We start from the raw sequence: 26,972 nt of genomic DNA on the forward strand, positions 1-26,972 counted from the left end.
AGTGGTTCTCACAGGGTTAAACCCTCATGTTTCTCTATCAGTGGTTCTCACAGGGTTAAACCCTCATGTTTCTATATCAGTGGTTCTCACAGGGTTAAACCTCATGTTTCTATATCAGTGGTTCTCACAGGGTTAAACCCTCATGTTTCTCTATCAGTGGTTCTCACAGGGTTAAACCCTCATGTTTCTCTATCAGTGGTTCTCACAGGGTTAAACCCTCATGTTTCTATATCAGTGGTTCTCAAATACTTTCATGTCAAGGACCCCCAAAATGATCTGTAATTGGCCGCCGACCCCCATCTGAAAATATGTTGTTCCAGGGACCCCCATCTGGAAATATGTTGTTCCAGGGACCCCCATCTGGAAATATGTTGTTCCAGGGACCCCCCCAGAAGCAAAGATTTGAGTTAAAAACGTTATAAATATATATTCAAAGATTTGCAACCACATTTTCACAATCTTTCAAAAATAGCAGATCTACAGCTTGTAGATCTGCTATTTTTCAATAGCTAAAGTATAACAAAATGCTTAAAAACACCAAAAGGGGTTCCCGCCCTGAATGGGCTGAGTTAAGATGTCTTTATCGTCGGGGAAACGGCATGTGCTGAAGCCTCTCCAACTGATCCATGTGCACTGAAGCCTCTCCAACTGAAGCCTCTCCACTGAAGCCTCTCCAACTGAAGCCTCTCCACTGAAGCCTCTCCAACTGAAGCCTCTCCACTGAAGCCTCTCCACTGAAGCCTCTCCAACTGATCCATGTGCACTGAAGCCTCTCCAACTGATCCATGTGCACTGAAGCCTCTCCAACTGATCCATGTGCACTGAAGCCTCTCCAACTGAAGCCTCTCCACTGAAGCCTCTCCACTGAAGCCTCTCCAACTGATCCATGTGCACTGAAGCCTCTCCAACTGATCCATGTGCACTGAAGCCTCTCCAACTGATCCATGTGCACTGAAGCCTCTCCAACTGATCCATGTGCACTGAAGCCTCTCCAACTGATCCATGTGCACTGAAGCCTCTCCAACTGATCCATGTGCACTGAAGCCTCTCCAACTGATCCATGTGCACTGAAGCCTCTCCAACTGAAGCCTCTCCAACTGATCCATGTGCACTGAAGCCTCTCCAACTGATCCATGTGCACTGAAGCCTCTCCAACTGATCCATGTGCACTGAAGCCTCTCCAACTGATCACTGAAGCCTCTCCAACTGATCCATGTGCACTGAAGCCTCTCCAACTGATCCATGTGCACTGAAGCCTCTCCTCCTCTCCTCCTCTCCTCCGCCTCTCCTCCTCTCCATGTGCACTGAAGCCTCTCCTCCTCTCCATGTGCACTGAAGCCTCTCCAACTGATCCATGTGCACTGAAGCCTCTCCAACTGAAGCCTCTCCACTGAAGCCTCTCCAACTGATCCATGTGCACTGAAGCCTCTCCAACTGATCCATGTGCACTGAAGCCTCTCCAACTGATCCATGTGCACTGAAGCCTCTCCAACTGATCCATGTGCACTGAAGCCTCTCCAACTGAAGCCTCTCCAACTGAAGCCTCTCCAACTGATCCATGTGCACTGAAGCCTCTCCAACTGAAGCCTCTCCAACTGAAGCCTCTCCAACTGATCCATGTGCACTGAAGCCTCTCCAACTGAAGCCTCTCCAACTGAAGCCTCTCCAACTGATCCATGTGCACTGAAGCCTCTCCAACTGATCCATGTGCACTGAAGCCTCTCCAACTGATCCATGTGCACTGAAGCCTTTCCAACTGATCACTGAAGCCTCTCCAACTGATCCATGTGCACTGAAGCCTCTCCAACTGATCCATGTGCACTGAAGCCTCTCCTCCTCTCCTCCGCCTCTCCTCCTCTCCATGTGCACTGAAGCCTCTCCTCCTCTCCATGTGCACTGAAGCCTCTCCAACTGATCCATGTGCACTGAAGCCTCTCCAACTGAAGCCTCTCCACTGAAGCCTCTCCAACTGATCCATGTGCACTGAAGCCTCTCCAACTGATCCATGTGCACTGAAGCCTCTCCAACTGATCCATGTGCACTGAAGCCTCTCCAACTGATCCATGTGCACTGAAGCCTCTCCAACTGATCCATGTGCACTGAAGCCTCTCCAACTGATCCATGTGCACTGAAGCCTCTCCAACTGATCCATGTGCACTGAAGCCTCTCCAACTGATCCATGTGCACTGAAGCCTCTCCAACTGATCCATGTGCACTGAAGCCTCTCCAACTGATCCATGTGCACTGAAGCCTCTCCAACTGATCCATGTGCACTGAAGCCTCTCCAACTGATCCATGTGCACTGAAGCCTCTCCAACTGAAGCCTCTCCAACTGAAGCCTCTCCAACTGATCCATGTGCACTGAAGCCTCTCCAACTGATCCATGTGCACTGAAGCCTCTCCAACTGATCCATGTGCACTGAAGCCTCTCCAACTGATCCATGTGCACTGAAGCCTCTCCAACTGATCACTGAAGCCTCTCGAACTGATCCATGTGCACTGAAGCCTCTCCAACTGATCCATGTGCACTGAAGCCTCTCCTCCTCTCCTCCTCTCCTCCGCCTCTCCTCCTCTCCATGTGCACTGAAGCCTCTCCTCCTCTCCATGTGCACTGAAGCCTCTCCAACTGATCCATGTGCACTGAAGCCTCTCCACTGAAGCCTCTCCAACTGATCCATGTGCACTGAAGCCTCTCCAACTGATCCATGTGCACTGAAGCCTCTCCAACTGATCCATGTGCACTGAAGCCTCTCCAACTGATCCATGTGCACTGAAGCCTCTCCAACTGAAGCCTCTCCAACTGAAGCCTCTCCAACTGATCCATGTGCACTGAAGCCTCTCCAACTGAAGCCTCTCCAACTGAAGCCTCTCCAACTGATCCATGTGCACTGAAGCCTCTCCAACTGAAGCCTCTCCAACTGAAGCCTCTCCAACTGATCCATGTGCACTGAAGCCTCTCCAACTGATCCATGTGCACTGAAGCCTCTCCAACTGATCCATGTGCACTGAAGCCTCTCCAACTGATCACTGAAGCCTCTCCAACTGATCCATGTGCACTGAAGCCTCTCCAACTGATCCATGTGCACTGAAGCCTCTCCTCCTCTCCTCCTCTCCTCCTCTCCATGTGCACTGAAGCCTCTCCTCCTCTCCATGTGCACTGAAGCCTCTCCAACTGATCCATGTGCACTGAAGCCTCTCCAACTGAAGCCTCTCCACTGAAGCCTCTCCAACTGATCCATGTGCACTGAAGCCTCTCCAACTGATCCATGTGCACTGAAGCCTCTCCAACTGATCCATGTGCACTGAAGCCTCTCCAACTGATCCATGTGCACTGAAGCCTCTCAAACTGATCCATGTGCACTGAAGCCTCTCCAACTGATCCATGTGCACTGAAGCCTCTCCAACTGATCCATGTGCACTGAAGCCTCTCCAACTGATCCATGTGCACTGAAGCCTCTCCAACTGATCCATGTGCACTGAAGCCTCTCCAACTGATCCATGTGCACTGAAGCCTCTCCAACTGATCCATGTGCACTGAAGCCTCTCCAACTGATCCATGTGCACTGAAGCCTCTCCAACTGATCCATGTGCACTGAAGCCTCTCCAACTGAAGCCTCTCCAACTGAAGCCTCTCCAACTGATCCATGTGCACTGAAGCCTCTCCAACTGAAGCCTCTCCAACTGAAGCCTCTCCAACTGATCCATGTGCACGGAAGCCTCTCCAACTGAAGCCTCTCCAACTGAAGCCTCTCCAACTGATCCATGTGCACTGAAGCCTCTCCAACTGATCCATGTGCACTGAAGCCTCTCCAACTGATCCATGTGCACTGAAGCCTCACCAACTGATCACTGAAGCCTCTCCAACTGATCCATGTGCACTGAAGCCTCTCCAACTGATCCATGTGCACTGAAGCCTCTCCTCCTCTCCTCCTCTCCTCCGCCTCTCCTCCTCTCCATGTGCACTGAAGCCTCTCCTCCTCTCCATGTGCACTGAAGCCTCTCCAACTGATCCATGTGCACTGAAGCCTCTCCAACTGAAGCCTCTCCACTGAAGCCTCTCCAACTGATCCATGTGCACTGAAGCCTCTCCAACTGATCCATGTGCACTGAAGCCTCTCCAACTGATCCATGTGCACTGAAGCCTCTCCAACTGATCCATGTGCACTGAAGCCTCTCCAACTGATCCATGTGCACTGAAGCCTCTCCAACTGAAGCCTCTCCAACTGAAGCCTCTCCAACTGATCCATGTGCACTGAAGCCTCTCCAACTGAAGCCTCTCCAACTGAAGCCTCTCCAACTGATCCATGTGCACTGAAGCCTCTCCAACTGAAGCCTCTCCAACTGATCCATGTGCACTGAAGCCTCTCCAACTGATCCATGTGCACTGAAGCCTCTCCAACTGATCACTGAAGCCTCTCCAACTGATCCATGTGCACTGAAGCCTCTCCAACTGATCCATGTGCACTGAAGCCTCTCCTCCTCTCCTCCGCCTCTCCTCCTCTCCATGTGCACTGAAGCCTCTCCTCCTCTCCATGTGCACTGAAGCCTCTCCAACTGATCCATGTGCACTGAAGCCTCTCCAACTGATCCATGTGCACTGAAGCCTCTCCAACTGATCCATGTGCACTGAAGCCTCTCCAACTGATCCATGTGCACTGAAGCCTCTCCAACTGATCCATGTGCACTGAAGCCTCTCCAACTGATCCATGTGCTCTGAAGCCTCTCCAACTGATCCATGTGCACTGAAGCCTCTCCAACTGATCCATGTGCACTGAAGCCTCTCCAACTGATCCATGTGCACTGAAGCCTCTCCAACTGATCCATGTGCACTGAAGCCTCTCCAACTGATCCATGTGCTCTGAAGCCTCTCCAACTGATCCATGTGCACTGAAGCCTCTCCAACTGATCCATGTGCACTGAAGCCTCTCCAACTGATCCATGTGCACTGAAGCCTCTCCAACTGATCCATGTGCACTGAAGCCCCTCCAACTGATCCAAAATGCCGCAGCTCGCTTGGTCTTCAACCAGCCAAAATTCTCACATGTCTCCCCCCTGCTCCGCTCCCTCCACTGGCTCCCGGTCGCTGCCCGCACAGAATACAAAACCCTGATGCTGGCATTCAAAGCAACCAGAGGTATGGCTCCCCCATATCTTGCAAGTATGATTGAACCCTACAAACCCTCCCGCGCACTCAGATCAGCCAATGCAGGGAAGCTGGAAGTACCCTCACTAAAAACACCGGGACAACGCTCCACACGTCCCAAACTCTTCTCCCTTCTGGCTCCAAAACTGTGGAATGCACTCCCCGTTGCAGTCAGAACTGCAGCCTCACTCCCAATCTTCCGCCGTAGTCTGAAAACCCACCTTTTCAGACTCCACCATGGCCCATAGCACTTATCCTACCCCCTTAGATAGCACTTTTTAGACTTAGATAGCATTTGATACAGACTTATAGCATGTTATGTAGACAGCACAATAATTGCATTGTATGTAGTCATAGCACTTCATAGTATATATGTACAGCATAGTATAGTATATATGTATAGTTTATATGTACAGTGTCATTATATAGATATGTTCTAGCTACGTTCCTAGCTTACGCATGTTTCTTGATAAATGCTTTTTATATAATGTGATGTATTCCCATGCTTTTGTTCTTGCTAAATGTAAGTCGCTCTGGATTAAGAGCGTCTGCTAAATGCCTAAATTGTAAATTGTAAATTGAAACTCTGACTGCCTACATAATAAGGAGGTTAAGTAGTCATGCCATGTTCTTGATGAATTGAATACATACTGCAGGACCACGATGGTTTTGTGTTATCCTTTTAGTGTTAATGTCTGACTGTACCTCTGTCAGATCAGCATATGGAATGAATTCTGTACTGGCCATATAAGGAGCGTGTCTTGAGTGTACAGGGTTTGATGAGGTCAGATGAGATGTGTTTTACTCACGCGTCACTCTCCCACCTCTCTCCTCCTGCTACGCTGTAGACAGAGGACCCTTTTAGGAGAGGACTGGACACCTGGGGGGGGGGGGGGAGAGAGAGAGAGAGAGAGAGAGAGAGAGACAGAGACAGAGAGAGGGAGAGAATTTACAATTTATTTTAGGCATTTATCAGACGCTCTTAATCCAGAGCGACTTACATTAAGCAATAACAAAAAGCATGGCGATACATCACATACATAAAAAGTAGTTATCATGAAACATGCGTAAGCTAAGAACGTAACAGTGGAATATCTATATAATGAAACTATTAATGTATACTATACATACTATACTATATATTATACAACAGGTCGTTTCGAGGAAGCAATCTGATTGGTTGAAACAGCCTTCTAGCCGTGGTTCAAACCAGCACCATTCCACACCTAATCAAAACAAAGAATTCAGCTGCTCTGTTTTCCCACTTCAGTGATGCTTGCGGGGCTACGGGCCATGATGGAGTCTGAAGAGGTGGGTTCTCAGACTACGGCGGAAGGTTGGGGGCGAGGCTGCAGTTCTGATTGTGATGGGAAGTGCATTCCATAGTTTTGGAGCCAGAAGGGAGAAAAGTTTGGGACGTGTGGAGCGTTGTCCAGGGTGTTTTAGAGAAGGGAGAAGAGTCTGGGACGTGTGGAGCGTTGTCCAGGGTGTTTTAGAGAAGGGAGAAGAGTCTGGGACGTGTGGAGCGTTGTCCAGGGTGTTTTAGAGAAGGGAGAAGAGTCTGGGACGTGTGGAGCGTTGTCCAGGGTGTTTTAGAGAAGGGAGAAGAGTCTGGGACGTGTGGAGCGTTGTCCAGGGTGTTTTAGAGAAGGGAGAAGAGTCTGGGACGTGTGGAGCGTTGTCCAGGGTGTTTTAGAGAAGGGAGAAGAGTCTGGGACGTGTGGAGCGTTGTCCAGGGTGTTTTAGAGAAGGGAGAAGAGTCTGGGACGTGTGGAGCGTTGTCCAGGGTGTTTTAGAGAAGGGAGAAGAGTCTGGGACGTGTGGAGCGTTGTCCAGTGTGTTTTAGAGAAGGGAGAAGAGTCTGGGACGTGTGGAGCGTTGTCCAGGGTGTTTTGGAGAAGGGAGAAGAGTCTGGGACGCGTGGAGCGTTGTCCCGGGTGTTTTAGAGAAGGGAGAAGAGTCTGGGACGTGTGGAGCGTTGTCCAGGGTGTTTTAGAGAAGGGAGAAGAGTTTGGGACGTGTGGAGCGTTGTCCAGGGTGTTTTAGAGAAGGGAGAAGAGTCTGGGACGTGTGGAGCGTTGTCCAGGGTGTTTTAGAGAAGGGAGAAGAGTCTGGGACGTGTGGAGCGTTGTCCAGGGTGTTTTAGAAAAGGGAGAAGAGTCTGGGAAGTGTGGAGCGTTGTCCAGGGTGTTTTAGAGAAGGGAGAAGAGTCTGGGACGTGTGGAGCGTTGTCCAGGGTGTTTTAGAGAAGGGAGAAGAGTCTGGGACGTGTGGAGCGTTGTCCAGGGTGTTTTGGAGAAGGGAGAAGAGTCTGGGACGTGTGGAGCGTTGTCCAGGGTGTTTTAGAGAAGGGAGAAGAGTCTGGGACGTGTGGAGCGTTGTCCAGGGTGTTTTGGAGAAGGGAGAAGAGTCTGGGACGCGTGGAGCGTTGTCCCGGGTGTTTTAGAGAAGGGAGAAGAGTCTGGGACGTGTGGAGCGTTGTCCAGGGTGTTTTAGAGAAGGGAGAAGAGTTTGGGACGTGTGGAGCGTTGTCCAGGGTGTTTTAGAGAAGGGAGAAGAGTCTGGGACGTGTGGAGCGTTGTCCAGGGTGTTTTAGAGAAGGGAGAAGAGTCTGGGACGTGTGGAGCGTTGTCCAGGGTGTTTTAGAAAAGGGAGAAGAGTCTGGGAAGTGTGGAGCGTTGTCCAGGGTGTTTTAGAGAAGGGAGAAGAGTCTGGGACGTGTGGAGCGTTGTCCAGGGTGTTTTTAGTGAAGGTACTTCCAGCTTCCCTGCGTCGGCTGATCTGAGCACGTGGGAGGGTTTGTAGGGTTCGATCATACAATTTACAATTTAGGCATTTAGCAGACGCTCTTAATCCAGAGCGATTTACATTAGGCAAGAACAAAAGCATGGGAATACATCACATATATAAAATGCATTTATCATGAAACATGCGTAAGCTAAGAACGTAACTAACTTACTACGTAATCATACTTGATATAAGATATGGGGGAGCCATATACCTTTGGTTGCTTTGAATGACAGCAGAGAATTCCTGCTCTCTCCCCCACTCCATCCCTCCTTCCCTCTCCATCCCTCCCTCCCCTCCCCCTCCCACCCCCCCCCCCCCCCCACACCCCCATCACCTGCTTCATAGAGCTCTCCAGAAGGCTGTACAACAGAGGACTGGCTGTGGCTTTGAAACCTCCCAGACCTAGAAACACATAGAAACACATAGAAACACATAGAAATATATATAAACACATAGAAACACATATACACACATAGAAACACATAGAAATATATAGAAATACGTATGACACATATGTGACTCTTTTTGATACAGAGACAGTCATGGCGCCAAGACAAGGAAAGAAAAAACTGATTTTGTTAGTTTTATTACTAAAATGAGTTAATATCACAGGCAGACTCTTCACTACTAGACCAGAGCTGTCCAAAGGGTCAACCAAGGCTGTGCAGGTATAGACCACATGGCATGCCCTTAAAGAATATTTAATTCAAAAAGAAGAAAAAGATATATATATATATTTTTGGCATATGCCACTTAAATTAAGGTGGCTTGATCTGGTCTAGACCATCTGGTCTAGACCAGATGGTCTAGACCACACAGCGATGTTACCATCTGGTCTAGACCATCTGGTCTAGACCAGATGGTCTAGACCACACAGCGATGTTACCATCTGGTCTAGGCCATCTGGTCTAGACCAGATGGTCTAGACCAGATGGTAACATCGCTGTGTGGTCTAGACCATCTGGTCTAGACCAGATGGCCTAGACCACACAGCGATTTAGAAACACAGACCAGGCTTTCGGACGCCAGGTTACCCCAGACAGGAACAACACATAATGGACATACAGCATATGAGAGTGTGTGTGTGTGTGTGTGTGTGTGTGTGTGTGTGTGTGTGTGTGTGTGTGTGTGTGTGTGTGTGTGTGTGTGTGCACGTGTGTGTGCACGTGTGTGTGTGCACGTGCGTGCGTGTGTGCTTGTGTGTGCCACTAACCCATCACAGCTCCATCCAGGCTGATGTAGGTGAAAGCTTTCTTGTCGATAGACGACATGTAACCCTAGAGGAACACATTTATTTAAGGACACATTTATTCATGTAACCCTAGAGGAACACATTTATTTAACACTATTAAGCAAAGCTAAGCTGTGCCAGGCGTTGTAACGAGTTTTCCCGGGTTATCAGAGAGGTGGGGCTGTTGTTACGAGGAGTGATCGTTAGCATTAGGTTATCAGAGAGGTGGGGCTGTTGTTACGAGGAGTGATCGTTAGCATTAGGTTATCAGAGAGGTGGGGCTGTTGTTACGAGGAGTGATCGTTAGCATGAGGTTATCAGGGAGGTGGGGCTGTTGTTACGAGGAGTGATCGTTAGCATTAGGTTATCAGGGAGGTAGGGATGTTGTTACGAGGAGTGATCGTTAGCATTAGGTTATCAGGGAGGTGGGGCTGTTGTTACGAGGAGTGATCGTTAGCATTAGGTTATCAGGGAGGTGGGGGCTGTTGTTACGAGGAGTGATCGTTAGCATGAGGTTATCAGGGAGGTGGGGCTGTTGTTACGAGGAGTGATCGTTAGCATGACGTTATCAGAGAGGTGGGGCTGTTGTTACGAGGAGTGATCGTTAGCATGACGTTATCAGGGAGGTGGGGCTGTTGTTACGAGGAGTGATCGTTAGCATGACGTTATCAGGGAGGTGGGGCTGTTGTTACGAGGAGTGATCGTTAGCATGACGTTATCAGGGAGGTGGGGCTGTTGTTACGAGGAGTGATCGTTAGCATTAGGTTATCAGAGAGGTGGGGGCTGTTGTTACGAGGAGTGATCGTTAGCATTAGGTTATCAGGGAGGTGGGGCTGTTGTTACGAGGAGTGATCGTTAGCATGACGTTATCTGGGAGGTAGGGATGTTGTTACGAGGAGTGATCGTTAGCATTAGGTTATCAGGGAGGTGGGGCTGTTGTTACGAGGAGTGATCGTTAGCATTAGGTTATCAGAGAGGTGGGGGCTGTTGTTACGAGGAGTGATCGTTAGCATTAGGTTATCTGGGAGGTGGGGCTGTTGTTACGAGGAGTGATCGTTAGCATTAGGTTATCTGGGAGGTGGGGGCTGTTGTTACGAGGAGTGATCGTTAGCATTAGGTTATCAGGGAGGTGGGGGCTGTTGTTACGAGGAGTGATCGTTAGCATTAGGTTATCAGGGAGGTGGGGCTGTTGTTACGAGGAGTGATCGTTTGCATGACGTTATCTGGGAGGTGGGGCTGTTGTTACGAGGAGTGATCGTTAGCATGACGTTATCAGGGAGGTGGGGCTGTTGTTACGAGGAGTGATCGTTAGCATTAGGTTATCAAGGAGGTGGGGCTGTTGTTACGAGGAGTGATCGTTAGCATTAGGTTATCAGGGAGGTGGGGGCTGTTGTTACGAGGAGTGATCGTTAGCATTAGGTTATCAGGGAGGTAGGGATGTTGTTACGAGGAGTGATCGTTAGCATGACGTTATCAGGGAGGTAGGGATGTTGTTACGAGAAGTGATCGTTAGCATGAGGTTATCAGGGAGGTGGGGATGTTGTTACGAGGAGTGATCGTTAGCATGACGTTATCAGGGAGGTGGGGATGTTGTTACGAGGAGTGATCGTTAGCATGACGTTATCAGGGAGGTGGGGATGTTGTTACGAGGAGTGATCGTTAGCATGAGGTTATCAGGTAGGTGGGGATGTTGTTACGAGGAGTGATCGTTAGCATTAGGTTATCAGGGAGGTGGGGGCTGTTGTTACGAGGAGTGATCGTTAGCATTAGGTTATCAGGGAGGTGGGGGCTGTTGTTACGAGGAGTGATCGTTAGCATGACGTTATCAGGGAGGTAGGGATGTTGTTACGAGGAGTGATCGTTAGCATTAGGTTATCAGGGAGGTGGGGCTGTTGTTACGAGGAGTGATCGTTAGCATGACGTTATCAGGGAGGTGGGGCTGTTGTTACGAGGAGTGATCGTTAGCATGACGTTATCAGAGAGGTGGGGGCTGTTGTTACGAGGAGTGATCGTTAGCATGAGGTTATCAGGGAGGTGGGGCTGTTGTTACGAGGAGTGATCGTTAGCATTAGGTTATCAGGGAGGTGGGGCTGTTGTTACGAGGAGTGATCGTTAGCATTAGGTTATCAGGGAGGTGGGGGCTGTTGTTACGAGGAGTGATCGTTAGCATTAGGTTATCAGGGAGGTAGGGATGTTGTTACGAGAAGTGATCGTTAGCATTAGGTTATCAGGGAGGTGGGGATGTTGTTACGAGGAGTGATCGTTAGCATTAGGTTATCAAGGAGGTGGGGGCTGTTGTTACGAGGAGTGATCGTTAGCATTAGGTTATCAGGGAGGTGGGGATGTTGTTACGAGGAGTGATCGTTAGCATGACGTTATCAGGGAGGTGGGGCTGTTGTTACGAGGAGTGATCGTTAGCATTAGGTTATCAGGGAGGTGGGGCTGTTGTTACGAGGAGTGATCGTTAGCATTAGGTTATCAGGGAGGTGGGGGCTGTTGTTACGAGGAGTGATCGTTAGCATGAGGTTATCAGGGAGGTAGGGATGTTGTTACGAGGAGTGATCGTTAGCATTAGGTTATCAGGGAGGTAGGGATGTTGTTACGAGGAGTGATCGTTAGCATTAGCGCACAGCGTTTACCTCTCGTCAGAAACGGAGCGATGCGAGACAAAAGGCACAAATTAAATCCGATCATCGGGATGCGTGGCGGCTCACCATGGAGATAAATGGAGCCCGGATTTAAAGATCCCATAGCTGGTGGGGACGGAGGCGTTGCATAGCAACCGGAGCAATGCTAAAAGGTAAATTGACAGTCAGGGCTTTCATGTATGGATTATACGGAGGGGGTTAGGGTACGTAGCTGGTACCTGTCGTACCCTAGGCTAGGGGGTTAGGGTACGTAGCTGGTACCTGTCGTACCCTAGGCTAGGGGGTTAGGGTACGTAGCTGGTACCTGTCGTACCCTAGGCTAGGGGGTTAGGGTACGTAGCTGGTACCTGCAGTACCCTAGGAGGTTAGGGTATGTAGCTGGTACCTGCAGTACCCTAGGCTAGGGGGTTAGGGTACGTTGCTGGTACCTGTCGTACCCTAGGCTAGGGGGTTAGGGTACGTAGCTGGTACCTGTCGTACCCTAGGCTAGGGGGTTAGTGTACGTAGCTGGTACCTGTCGTACACTAGGCTAGGGGGTTAGGGTACGTAGCTGGTACCTGTCGTACCCTAGGGGGTTAGGGTACGTAGCTGGTACCTGTCGTACCCTAGGGGGTTAGGGTACGTAGCTGGTACCTGCAGTACCCTAGGGGGTTAGGGTAAGTAGCTGGTACCTGTCGTACCCTAGGCTAGGGGGTTAGGGTACGTAGCTGGTACCTGTCGTACCCTAGGCTAGGGGGTTCGGGTACGTAGCTGGTACCTGCAGTACCCTAGGAGGTTAGGGTATGTAGCTGGTACCGGCAGTACCCTAGGCTAGGGGGTTAGGGTACGTTGCTGGTACCTGTCGTACCCTAGGCTAGGGGGGTTAGGGTACGTAGCTGGTACCTGTCGTACCCTAGGCTAGGGGGTTAGTGTACGTAGCTGGTACCTGTCGTACCCTAGGGGGTTAGGGTACGTAGCTGGTACCTGTCGTACCCTAGGCTAGGGGGTTAGGGTACGTAGCTGGTACCTGTCGTACCCTAGGCTAGGGGGTTAGGGTACGTAGCTGGTACCTGCAGTACCCTAGGCTAGGGGGTTAGGGTACGTAGCTGGTACCTGTCGTACCCTAGGCTAGGGGGTTAGGGTACGTAGCTGGTACCTGCAGTACCCTAGGGGGTTAGGGTACGTAGCTGGTACCTGTCGTACCCTAGGCTAGGGGCTAGGGTACGTAGCTGGTACCTGTCGTACCCTAGGCTAGGGGGTTAGGGTACGTAGCTGGTACCTGTCGTACCCTAGGCTAGGGGGTTAGGGTACGTAGCTGGTACCTGTCGTACCCTAGGCTAGGGGGTTAGGGTACGTAGCTGGTACCTGTCGTACCCTAGGCTAGGGGGTTAGGGTACGTAGCTGGTACCTGTCGTACCCTAGCCTACGGGGTTAGGGTACGTAGCTGGTACCTGTCGTACCCTAGCCTAGGGGGTTAGGGTACGTAGCTGGTACCTGTCGTACCCTAGCCTAGGGGGTTAGGGTACGTAGCTGGTACCTGTCGTACCCTAGCCTAGGGGGTCGAATATGTTCGTAGATTAAATAATAATAATAATACTTTTCTTCACTTCCTACCTCCAGCCACTCGGTGGCGCCAACACTTCCGTACTCCCCGGCGCTCCAACTGGCAAACACCAAACTCCTCCTGGGTCTGAAGCCGTCTAGACACACGCACACACACGCACACACACACACACGCACACACACACATGCACGCACACACTATTATATTCATGTAGATATATTCATGCTTGTGTACTACTGAGTATGGCATTGAGAATGATATAAAGTACAATGACAGTAAGGGTGTTGTTCTATTTTGTAGAACAACGGTCTAATATTTCCTGATTTGAAACTATGTTTTAACATCGTAGTCAGTATCAGTAACTTTAACCCATTCCAGCCGATCCCCAGCTTATCAATCCATTGAATGGTCAAGTTGTCATGAATTGTCACCCATTCGTCTGGGCCCAGTAGGTCCCTACTGGCCTACCAGGAGATTCTGGTAGGCGCTGTCAGCCAGTTCTATCGTTGACACCATGTTAACACTTTGATTGCTACAAGATCTCGACAGGCCTATTTGGATGTTGCTACCGTTTAACATTGCACAAAGGCCTTGTTCGGGGGCCCACAGCAAAATGTTCTCTTATAGCGAGAATCACACGCATACATCAAAAGAAAGCTGAACTTGTCCACTTCAATTTAAAAAATACATTTTGATTTTACCATGTTCCATTCTGGAGATATTGACCTTTTTGCAACACCTGCATTTGCCTGGAACAGCGAGCAGAGTTATGGATGGTTTAAAGTCAGAGACATTGACAGGCAGATATAAAATTGAACCCAATAAATATCCTATACATCCTATACACCGAATGAAAGCCCTGAATGTGTACTTTTACGAGAAAAAGAGTAAACATTGATCCCATGTACAGTTAGACAGTAATTGGTTATTGAATGCAGCTTGTGCCCACCAGATAACTTCAGAGAAGACATGGACGTGAACTCCTCAATATTCACAAAATAAGGCCTATAGCGACATATAAATACTATATACCATATGAAACAGAAGACTCTCTGCTTTCATAAGAAAAAAACTTCTACTGTAGTAATAATACAAATCACACCCATGTGAAGTGAGTGGTGCAACTCTGTCCCATATTCTGTTCTCTGCTTATTCAATAGTTGCACCGCGCAACTGTAGAGAACAGTTGCACCGCTCACTTCACAGGGGTGTGATTTTTATTATTACAGTAGAAGTTTACAGACCAAACTGTAAATAAAAGGTTTACATGACTTTCTGCCTCAGTCCGTATATAGCGAGCTGTAGTGAATAAGTACAGAACAGTTGCAACGCTCACTTCACAGGGGTGTGATTTTTATTATTACAGTAGAAGTTTACAGACCAAACTGTAAATAAAAGGTTTACATGACTTTCTGCCTCAGTCCGTATATAGCGAGCTGTATTGAATAAGCAGAGAACAGAATATGGGACAGAGTTGCACCACTCACTTCACATGGGTGTGATTTTTATTATTACTACAGTAGAAGTTTTTTTCTTATGAAAGCAGAGAGTCTTCTGTTTCATACGGTATATAGTATTTATATGTCGCTATAGGCCTTATTTTGTGAATATTGAGTTCGGGTCCATGTCTTCTCTGCAGTTATATCTGGTGGGCGCAATGTGCATCCACCCAGTAACCAATTTATGACAGACTGTACATGGGATCAATGTTTACTCTTTTCCTCGTAAAAGTACACATTCAGGGCTTTCATTCGGTGTATAGGATGTATAGCATATTTATTGTGTTTATTGTTATATCTGCCTGTCAATGTCTGACTATAAACCTTCATAACTCTGCATCCTTTAGATGATGATGATGATTCACTGCTTTCATTGTTTTGATCGCAGTAACATTGGGGGGGGGGGGGGGGGGGGGGTCATGGGCACATTGGGCAGCAAAAGTCTTGATCGTACGGCTATAAAAAGTCCCATTCCACCGTTCGGTTCAGAACTATAGTATAACGGTGAGACGCGTTGTCATCATGAGCTGATTTTGTTTTTCAAGCTAGTATAGGGAACATGCCTGGGCATGCACGGTTTAGGACGCGGAAAAGTTCGTTATACATTACACCCGGGTCGATTACGTCCCCGACGCGTTCATTGCGGTCTTATCACTACAATTATAATGAATAAAAAAGCGTTACAATCACACGTCTGAGCGATCTCCGATTATGACGGCTCTGCATGGCGATACGTGTTCCACCAACGGTAGACTGTCTGTTGTCATGGCGGCCCCTCTCGATACTGTAGTTCGTTTGTTAGTTCGTAGTATTGTAGGCTCGGGGATCGTTTGGTCGCTACAGTATGAAGAAGTAAACATGCATCTGTCCATGTGTGTTGCAGCAATGCCGATCTGGTGCAGAATCTGCAGATCATGTGTTAGGCAGCGTAACAGCGTTCCGTTCATGTTTTTTTCCGAGACATGAGCCCCCATCTCGCAAGGCCCTCCTCCTGCAGGAGAAACAGGAGGGGAGGGGGGAATCGAGTATAAAAGCCAATAGGTGGAGGAAAGCCTGGTGAGGCGAGGTTAGGTGAAATTTGATTCTTTTCACACACAGACTGGGCGCATCCATTTTACACTGGTTTATACACGTAAAGCGGCCCGCCCTCCTGTTTTCAGGAGGGGAGGGTTTTTTTTTTTTTTTGGTTTTTTTTTCTGATCACGTGAGCGGGACTAAGCAGCAATGATAGGGCGATGGTTCTTCATTGTCCGGGTGGGTAAAAAGATGAATGAAAGTATGCTATAAAAAAGTGATTGAAACGTATTGATACGTGATTCGCACCCGACGTTTGATTAATTGATAACGTATTGATACGCGATTCGCGTCGGCTGTGTTAATGCCTGTGCTGTCACGTGAGGGTTAGGGTTAGGGTTAACCCTAACCCTAACCCTAACCCTAACCCCCTAACCCTAACCCTAACCCCCTAACCCCCTAACCCTAACCCCCTAACACTAACCCTAACCCCCTAACCCTAACCCTCACGTGACAGCACAGGCATTAACATGGTGTCAACGATAGAACTGGCTGACAGCGCCTACCATAATCTCCTGGTAGGCCAGTAGGGACCTACTGGGCCCAGACGAATGGGTGACAATTCATGACAACTTGACCATTCAATGGATTGATAAGCTGGGGATCGGGTGCCCATTCACCCAAACACCTCTTGGTGTTTTAAGGATTATGGATTATGCACCGAGTGCCGCGCTATGAGCATGTAGATCTGCTATTGTTTTAATAGTGAAAATGTAGTGCACATCTGTGAAAAAATATAGGGAGTGTGCCCGTGTGTGTGCCCGTGTGTGTGTGTGTGCCCGTGTGTGTGTGTGTGTGCCTGTGTGTGTATGCCCGTGTGTGTGTGTGTGCCCGTGTGTGTGTGTGTGCCTGTGTGTGTATGCCCGTGTGTGTGTGTGTATGTGTGTGTGCCCGTGCCCGTGTGTATGCCCGTGTGTATGTGTGTGTGCCCGTGTGTGTGTGTGCCTGTGCCAGTGTGTGTCTTACCTTCCTCCACCATGGCGCGGACAGTCTTGGCCAGCTCCATCAGGAGGGCAGTGCCAACCGCAGCTCTGGCAAACCCACTGCCCCCCCACGCGTCCCTCTGAGCACCTAGGACCACGTACCGGTCTGTCACACACACACACACACACACACACACACACACACACACACACACACACACACACACACACACACACACACACACACACACACACACACACACACACACACACACACACACACACACACACACACACACACACACACACACACACACACACACACACACACACACACACACACACACACACACGGTTTACAGACGTACGTACACACAGAGACGTACAGCCCAGTGTTGTTTTTGGCAGCAAATTTCTATTTTAGTTTTAGTCGTAGTCTCTTGAATAGTTTTCATTTAGTTTTAGTCACCTCGAATTTTTTACTGTTAGTCTAGTTTTAGTCAACTAAACATCATACGATTTTAGTCGACTAAATCTACGGTTGATTTAGTCGACTAAAATGTATTTTGGCGGTGCCGCGATGCCGTCGTAAAGGACTGTTTTTACACTTGCTGAAAATATCAGATCTACAAGCTCACAACGCGTCACGCTTGTGGGCTTGTAGATCTGCTATTTTCAGCATGCAACTAATTGTAAAATTACTTATACTGGATCTCTTGTCCACTAGTCCCTTCCTAACATTTTAGTCTAGATTTTATTTGTTGACGAAATTGTCAGTATATTTAGTCTCAGTTTTAGTCGTCATGGCGTAGTTTTCGTCTTAGTTTTAGTCGACGAAAACAACACTGGTACAGCCGTTCGTACACACACATACGTACAGCCGTTCGTACACACACAGACGTACAGCCGTTCGTACACACACATACGTACAGCCGTTCGTACACACACAGACGTACAGCCGTTCGTACACACACAGACGTACAGCCGTTCGTACACACACACACACACACACACACACACACACACACACACACACACACACACACACACACACACACACACACACACACACACACACACACACACACACACACACACACACACACACACACACACACACACACACACACACACACACACAGAGACGTACAGACGTTCGTACCCGGGTCCACGAAGCCCTTCACCACTCCGAACACGTTGTGCACTTCCTGGTTGACCAGCACGTTGTTGACCTCCAGGGTGGCGTTGGCCACGCCACCCAGGCTGTAGGGGGCGGCGGCCATGTTGCCTCGGAACCCGCTGGAGGGGAGGGGCTGTGGACCGCCCATCTGCCTGGAGGAGGGGGCGAGAGACACCGAGTTACACTGAGGAGAGAGAGGGAGAGAGAGAGAGGGGCTGTGGACCGCCCATCTGCCTGGAGGAGGGGGCGAGAGACACCGAGTTACACTGAGGAGAGAGAGAGAGAGAGAGAGGCTGTGGACCGCCCATCAGCCTGGAGGGGGGCGAGAGACACCCAGTTACACTGAGGAGAGAGAGGGAGAGAGAGAGAGAGAGAGGGGCTGTGGACCGCCCATCTGCCTGGAGGGGGCGAGAGACACCCAGTTACACTGAGGAGAGAGAGGGAGAGAGAGAGAGGGGCTGTGGACCGCCCATCTGCCTGGAGGAGGGGGCGAGAGACACCCAGTTACACTGAGGAGAGAGAGGGAGAGAGAGAGAGAGAGAGGGGCTGTGGACCGCCCATCTGCCTGGAGGGGGCGAGAGACACCCAGTTACACTGAGGAGAGAGAGGGAGAGAGAGAGAGAGAGAGAGAGGCTGTGGACCGCCCATCTGTCTGGAGGGGGCGAGAGACACCCAGTTACACTGAGGAGAGAGAGAGAGAGAGAGAGGGGCTGTGGACCGCCCATCTGCCTGGAGGGGGCGAGAGACACCGAGTTACACTGAGGAGAGAGAGAGAGAGAGAGGGGCTGTGGACCGCCCATCTGCCTGGAGGGGGCGAGAGACACCGAGTTACACTGAGGAGAGAGAGAGAGAGAGAGGGGCTGTGGACCGCCCATCTGCCTGGAGGGGGCGAGAGACACCGAGTTACACTGAGGAGAGAGAGAGAGAGAGAGGGGCTGTGGACCGCCCATCAGCCTGGAGGGGGCGAGAGACACCGAGTTACACTGAGGAGAGAGAGAGAGAGAGAGAGAGGTTGTGGACCGCCCAGCTGGAGGGCGAGAGGCACTGAGTTACACTGATGAGGACACAGAGAGAGAGAGATTCTTAATCTCTCACTTTAAATGTTAAACGTGCGTCTTACATCAGGATGGTCGCAACCATCTGGGTGGTGATGGTTTGGGTGTGTGTGTGTGTGTGTGTGTGTGTGTGTGTGTGTGTGTGTGTGTGTGTGTGTGCGTGCCTTACATCAGGATGGTCTGGGCCATCTGGGCCGTGATGGTTTGGGCCGGGATGGTGGGCAGGCCAGAGGACCGGGTGGGGGGGAACTGGGTGTGGTTGAAGGACGGGAAGCCTGGGGTGTAGGGGTCCCCCGAACCCAGGTGCACCTGCACACGCACACGCACACGCACGCACACACACAGTTACTTCCGTGACCCGTGTGGGAGAAATAAAGCCGTTTTGGGAAAGCATTGACATATTTGAGCTCCTTTTGAGTTTTACAACGCTTGAGAGAGGAGAGAGGAGACGAGAGAGGAGGGAGGAGAGACTGAAAACCGTCTTTAAAAATCATGTTTTGAAAAATGATTATTATTATTATTATTATTTGTAAAATAATGCTTAACACCTTGGAGGCGCAAGACGGAGATCACCGTCAAGTTCAAGTGCACGGTCAGTTGCCCGAGACGGAGATTGATTAATCTCCGTCAAATTAGTGCTATGAAAACTGATCGCATCGCTCCACAGCCTAGAGGCGCTTGTTGCCCGATCCTCGGTGTTGCACAACAGTGACACGTCATCGAAAATGTTCCCTGCCTGTTTAGCGGACGACAACGAAAATCGTAAAACATTCATAACTCGCGATCTAAATCATCCCGTCTAATTATGAAAAAAGATCCTGTGTTAGACGGCGCTCCACGGTCCAGTCGCTAGTCGCGATAGATTTATTCTTACCTCCCGTTGTTGTCGATCGACTCTAGAGTGGTGTGGCTATTGTTAGCTGCTACACAGACATGCACAACAACTTCCGGTCCGCCGGTAAAAGTGGTCCGGGCGCTATAAACGATGGGCACATTTTATGAATGGATTAAATAGGCCCGAGCCCTCAAGGTGTTAACAACCTAAACAAAGAAGGTCATTAATAAAAAAAAAAACATTTCACTTTACAACTTCATGTCGCAATCCTTCATTCCCTAGGATTGAAACACCACAGAGTTCAGTCTGCTAGTAAATAAATAAATTATTTACATGGCCGTAGAGCTCAGTGGTACTCTGGGAGTTGTAGTCCAGAGGACATAGTTGTAGTCCAGAGGACATAGTTGTAGTCCAGAGGACATAGTTGTAGTATGTTACTTACATGGCCGTAGAGCTCAGTGGTACTCTGGACTACAACTATGTGCTCTGGACTACAACTCCCAGAGGACAGTTGTAGTCCTGTTACTTACATGGCCGTAGAGCTCAGTGGTACTCTGGACTACAACCATGTCCTCTGGACTACAACTCCCAGAGGACAGTTGTAGTCCTGTAAGGTTACTCACATGGCCGTCAAAGAGATTCTATATAAAGAGGCGACACTCCCATTAAGTCCCATAGTAACAACCAAGGTCCAGTGCCTCCGCCATATTGGTGTGATGACACAACTTCCGGTTGCTCTAAAAAACATTAAAAAGTCATTTTCATTATATTCTACTTCTAATATTATCCTTCTACAGGACTGGTCTGTGTTGAACAGCGAAAAGGTATTATAAATATGCATGCTACTTAATTATTTACTCATTATTTATCATATTTATGAATGGATCAATGCTGAAATTACTTTAGTAACATATTCATTCAGAATATAAGTAGGCCTATATTTGTGTGAACGTGCGTGGGCGTGGCCTATGCGTGTAAACGTGCGTCCAAAATTGAATTCAGATTTTAGTGCAATTGAAAGGAAAAGATATATAACTACAACCATTATAAAGATATATAACTACAACCATTATAAAGCATTATTGTTTGATATAGCCTACATGAAACCTTTCTAAAGATATATAACTACAACCATTATAAAGCATTATTATTTGATATAGCCTACATGAAACCTTTCTAAAGATATATAACTACAACCATTATAAAGATATATAACTACAACCATTATAAAGCATTATTGTTTGATATAGCCTACATGAAACCTTTCTAAAGATATATAACTACAACCATTATAAAGCATTATTGTTTGATATAGCCTACATGAAACCTTTCTCCCCAGACAGTCAGAACATCAAGTCATCTTTATTCATGTGGCACAGTACTTTCCAATGGGTCATGACCAAAATGATACTGTATATATTTTTTTGCAGTCTATGATAATATGTAACAGCAATGGTGATTTTCACTGTGTAGCATTATTTGGGTGATCAAGCCAGGCCAGCCTAAACAGCTATAAGTGATCATGTGCCCGAAGACTTTGCTCACTTTGCTCAATTATTTTTTATTCATTTAGAGCAGACAGCATAGCCTATATAGTTATATGAGCAGAGCCATATATAACTATATGATCCAGTTATCACTGGATAAGTAGCGTTCTGACTACAGTCTTTGGAATTACCACTAGATGGCGGGAGCGGCAAGGTGCCGCCATCTTGGTGTGATGACGTCAAAGCACTACCGCTGCGCCATCTAGTGGTGATTCCAAGTATTTGAGGAGTGTCGCCTCTTTATATAGAATATCTTTGTGGCCGTAGAGCTCAGTGGTACTCTGGACTACAACTATGTCCTCTGGACTACAACTCCCAGAGGACAGTTGTAGTCCTGTAATGTTACTCACATGACCGTATAGCTCAGTGGTACTCTGGTAGTTGTAGTCCTGTTACTCACATGGCCGTAGAGCTCAGTGGTACTCTGGTAGTTGTAGTCCTGAGGGTCTGGGTAGATCAGGACAGCAGACGCCTCCATCTCAGCAGCGTTGAACACCTGACAGGAGAACATCCAATGAAGAGTTAATGTCGACTAAAACAACATCCAATGAAGTGTTAATGTCGACTAAAACAACATCCAATGAAGGGTTAATGTCGACTAAAATAACATCCAATGAAGGGTTAATGTCGACTAAAACAACATCCAATGAAGAGTTAATGTCGACTAAAACAACATCCAATGAAGGGTTAATGTCGACTAAAACAACATCCAATGATGAGTTATGTCGACTAAAACAACATCCAATGAAGAGTTATTGTCGACTAAAACAACATCCAATGAAGGGTTAATGTCATTTTTTGAGCACAGACAGACAGACAAACAAAGCCAGTTGTAGGAGTGGTTTACACCACTCAAAAAACTAAGCTATGATGACTAAAACTAAGACTAAATCTATTGACAATTTTGTCAACAAATAAAAACTAGACTAAAATGTCAGGGAGGGACTAGTGGAGAAGAGATCCAGTAGAACTAAATGTCAGGGAGGGACTAGTGGAGAAGAGATCCAGTAGAACTAAATGTCAGGGAGGGAGTTTTAACTAAAGATGAGGGAATATATTACTCCAGTTTTAGCTTCACTGCACTGGCTTCCGGTTGTTTTTAGGATTGATTTTAAAATTATGTTACTTGTTTATAAAGCTCTCAATGGTCTCGCACCTTCCTACCTACATGACTGTCTGTCTAAATATGTCCCAAACCTTCCTACCTACATGACTGCCTGTCTAAATATGTCCCAAACCTTCCTACCTACATGACTGCCTGCCTAAATATGTCCCAAACCTTCCTACCTACATGACTGCCTGTCTAAATATGTCCCAAACCTTCCTACCTACATGACTGCCTGCCTAAATATGTCCCAAACCTTCCTACCTACATGACTGCCTGCCTACATATGTCCCAAACCTTCCTACCTACATGACTGCCTGCCTAAATATGTCCCAAACCTTCCTACCTACATGACTGTCTGTCTAGATATGTCCCAAACCTTCCTACCTCTATGACTGTCTAAATATGACCCAAACCTTCCTACCTACATGACTGCCTGCCTAAATATGTCCCAAACCTTGCTACCTACATGACTGCCTGCCTAAATATGTCCCAAACCTTCCTACCTACATGACTGTCTGTCTAGATATGTCCCAAACCTTCCTACCTCTATGACTGTCTAAATATGTCCCAAACCTTCCTACCTACATGACTGCCTGCCTAAATATGTCCCAAACCTTCCTACCTACATGACTGCCTGCCTAAATATGTCCCAAACCTTCCTACCTACATGACTGCCTGTCTAAATATGTCCCAAACCTTCCTACCTACATGACTGCCTGTCTAAATATGTCCCAAACCTTCCTACCTACATGACTGCCTATCTAGATATGTCCCAAACCTTCCTACCTACATGACTGTCTGTCTAGATATGTCCCAAACCTTCCTACCTACATGACTGCCTGTCTAAATATGTCCCAAACCTTCCTACCTACATGACTGCCTGTCTAAATATGTCCCAAACCTTCCTACCTACATGACTGCCTGCCTAAATATGTCCCAAACCTTCCTACCTACATGACTGCCTGTCTAAATATGTCCCAAACCTTCCTACCTACATGACTGCCTGTCTAAATATGTCCCAAACCTTCCTACCTACATGACTGCCTGCCTAAATATGTCCCAAACCTTCCTACCTACATGACTGCCTGCCTAAATATGTCCCAAACCTTCCTACCTACATGACTGCCTGCCTACATATGTCCCAAACCTTCCTACCTACATGACTGTCTGTCTAGATATGTCCCAAACCTTCCTACCTCTATGACTGCCTGTCTAAATATGTCCCAAACCTTCCTACCTACATGACTGCCTATCTAGATATGTCCCAAACCTTCCTACCTACATGACTGTCTGTCTAAATATGTCCCAAACCTTCCTACCTACATGACTGCCTGTCTAAATATGTCCCAAACCTTCCTACCTACATGACTGCCTGCCTAAATATGTCCCAAACCTTCCTACCTACATGACTGCCTGTCTAAATATGTCCCAAACCTTCCTACCTACATGACTGCCTGTCTAAATATGTCCCAAACCTTCCTACCTACATGACTGCCTGCCTAAATATGTCCCAAACCTTCCTACCTACATGACTGCCTGCCTAAATATGTCCCAAACCTTCCTACCTACATGACTGCCTGCCTACATATGTCCCAAACCTTCCTACCTACATGACTGTCTGTCTAGATATGTCCCAAACCTTCCTACCTCTATGACTGTCTAAATATGTCCCAAACCTTCCTACCTACATGACTGCCTGCCTAAATATGTCCCAAACCTTCCTACCTACATGACTGCCTGCCTAAATATGTCCCAAACCTTCCTACCGACATGACTGTCTGTCTAGATATGTCCCAAACCTTCCTACCTCTATGACTGTCTAAATATGTCCCAAACCTTCCTACCTACATGACTGCCTGCCTAAATATGTCCCAAACCTTCCTACCTACATGACTGCCTGCCTAAATATGTCCCAAACCTTCCTACCTACATGACTGCCTGTCTAAATATGTCCCAAACCTTCCTACCTACATGACTGCCTGCCTAAATATGTCCCAAACCTTCCTACCTACATGACTGCCTGTCTAAATATGTCCCAAACCTTCCTACCTACATGACTGCCTATCTAGATATGTCCCAAACCTTCCTACCTACATGACTTTCTGCCTAAATATGTACCAAACCTTCCTACCTACATGACTGCCTGCCTAAATATGTCCCAAACCTTCCTACCTACATGACTGCCTGCCTAAATATGTCCCAAACCTTCCTACCTACATGACTGCCTGCCTAAATATGTCCCAAACCTTCCTACCTACATGACTGCCTGCCTAAATATGTCCCAAACCTTCCTACCTACATGACTGCCTGCCTACATATGTCCCAAACCTTCCTACCTACATGACTGCCTGCCTAAATATGTCCCAAACCTTCCTACCTACATGACTGTCTGTCTAGATATGTCCCAAACCTTCCTACCTCTATGACTGTCTAAATATGACCCAAACCTTCCTACCTACATGACTGCCTGCCTAAATATGTCCCAAACCTTCCTACCTACATGACTGCCTGCCTAAATATGTCCCAAACCTTCCTACCTACATGACTGTCTGTCTAGATATGTCCCAAACCTTCCTACCTCTATGACTGTCTAAATATGTCCCAAACCTTCCTACCTACATGACTGCCTGCCTAAATATGTCCCAAACCTTCCTACCTACATGACTGCCTGCCTAAATATGTCCCAAACCTTCCTACCTACATGACTGTCTTTCTAGATATGTCCCAAACCTTCCTACCTACATGACTGCCTGTCTAAATATGTCCCAAACCTTCGTACCTACATGACTGCCTGTCTAAATATGTCCAAAACCTTCCTACCTACATGACTGCCTGTCTAAATATGTCCCAAACCTTCCTACCTACATGACTGCCTATCTAGATATGTCCCAAACCTTCCTACCTACATGACTGTCTGTCTAGATATGTCCCAAACCTTCCTACCTACATGACTGCCTGTCTAAATATGTCCCAAACCTTCCTACCTACATGACTGCCTGTCTAAATATGTCCCAAACCTTCCTACCTACATGACTGCCTGCCTAAATATGTCCCAAACCTTCCTACCTACATGACTGCCTGTCTAAATATGTCCCAAACCTTCCTACCTACATGACTGCCTGTCTAAATATGTCCCAAACCTTCCTACCTACATGACTGCCTGCCTAAATATGTCCCAAACCTTCCTACCTACATGACTGCCTGCCTAAATATGTCCCAAACCTTCCTACCTACATGACTGCCTGCCTACATATGTCCCAAACCTTCCTACCTACATGACTGTCTGTCTAGATATGTCCCAAACCTTCCTACCTCTATGACTGTCTAAATATGTCCCAAACCTTCCTACCTACATGACTGCCTGCCTAAATATGTCCCAAACCTTCCTACCTACATGACTGCCTGCCTAAATATGTCCCAAACCTTCCTACCTACATGACTGTCTGTCTAGATATGTCCCAAACCTTCCTACCTACATGACTGCCTATCTAGATATGTCCCAAACCTTCCTACCTACATGACTTTCTGCCTAAATATGTCCCAAACCTTCCTACCTACATGACTGCCTGTCTAAATATGTCCCAAACCTTCCTACCTACATGACTGCCTGTCTAAATATGTCCCAAACCTTCCTACCTACATGACTGCCTGCCTAAATATGTCCCAGACCTTCCTACCTACATGACTGCCTGCCTAAATATGTCCCAAACCTTCCTACCTACATGACTGCCTGCCTACATATGTCCCAAACCTTCCTACCTACATGACTGTCTGTCTAGATATGTCCCAAACCTTCCTACCTCTATGACTGTCTAAATATGTCCCAAACCTTCCTACCTACATGACTGCCTGCCTAAATATGTCCCAAACCTTCCTACCTACATGACTGCCTGCCTAAATATGTCCCAAACCTTCCTACCGACATGACTGTCTGTCTAGATATGTCCCAAACCTTCCTACCTCTATGACTGTCTAAATATGTCCCAAACCTTCCTACCTACATGACTGCCTGCCTAAATATGTCCCAAACCTTCCTACCTACATGACTGCCTGCCTAAATATGTCCCAAACCTTCCTACCTACATGACTGCCTGTCTAAATATGTCCCAAACCTTCCTACCTACATGACTGCCTGTCTAAATATGTCCCAAACCTTCCTACCTACATGACTGCCTGCCTAAATATGTCCCAAACCTTCCTACTTACATGACTGCCTGCCTAAATATGTCCCAAACCTTCCTACCTACATGACTGCCTGCCTACATATGTCCCAAACCTTCCTACCTACATGACTGTCTGTCTAGATATGTCCCAAACCTTCCTACCTCTATGACTGTCTAAATATGTCCCAAACCTTCCTACCTACATGACTGCCTGCCTAAATATGTCCCAAACC

General features: G+C 47.8%; 1 protein-coding gene across 1 annotated transcript in view; it reads right to left on the bottom strand.

Moving 5' to 3' along the window:
* Positions 1 to 26,972, bottom strand: part of LOC306917777 (transferrin receptor protein 1-like) — a gene marked incomplete at its 3' end in the record, with an annotated part of 87,141 nt that overhangs the window by 9,629 nt on the left and 50,540 nt on the right. The window contains exons 5-12 of the mRNA XM_079530686.1: positions 21,869 to 21,964; positions 19,256 to 19,395; positions 18,014 to 18,183; positions 16,895 to 17,017; positions 13,406 to 13,491; positions 9,147 to 9,210; positions 8,268 to 8,335; positions 5,953 to 6,023 (exon numbers count right to left, since the gene is read on the bottom strand). Of these exons, the coding sequence (XP_079386812.1) occupies positions 5,953 to 6,023; positions 8,268 to 8,335; positions 9,147 to 9,210; positions 13,406 to 13,491; positions 16,895 to 17,017; positions 18,014 to 18,183; positions 19,256 to 19,395; positions 21,869 to 21,964 (818 nt within the window). The remainder of the gene's footprint in view (positions 1 to 5,952; positions 6,024 to 8,267; positions 8,336 to 9,146; positions 9,211 to 13,405; positions 13,492 to 16,894; positions 17,018 to 18,013; positions 18,184 to 19,255; positions 19,396 to 21,868; positions 21,965 to 26,972) is intronic.

Source organism: Electrona antarctica (assembly GCF_951216825.1).
Source record: "Electrona antarctica genome assembly, contig: scaffold_55, whole genome shotgun sequence".
Taxonomy (NCBI): Eukaryota; Metazoa; Chordata; class Actinopteri; order Myctophiformes; family Myctophidae; genus Electrona; species Electrona antarctica.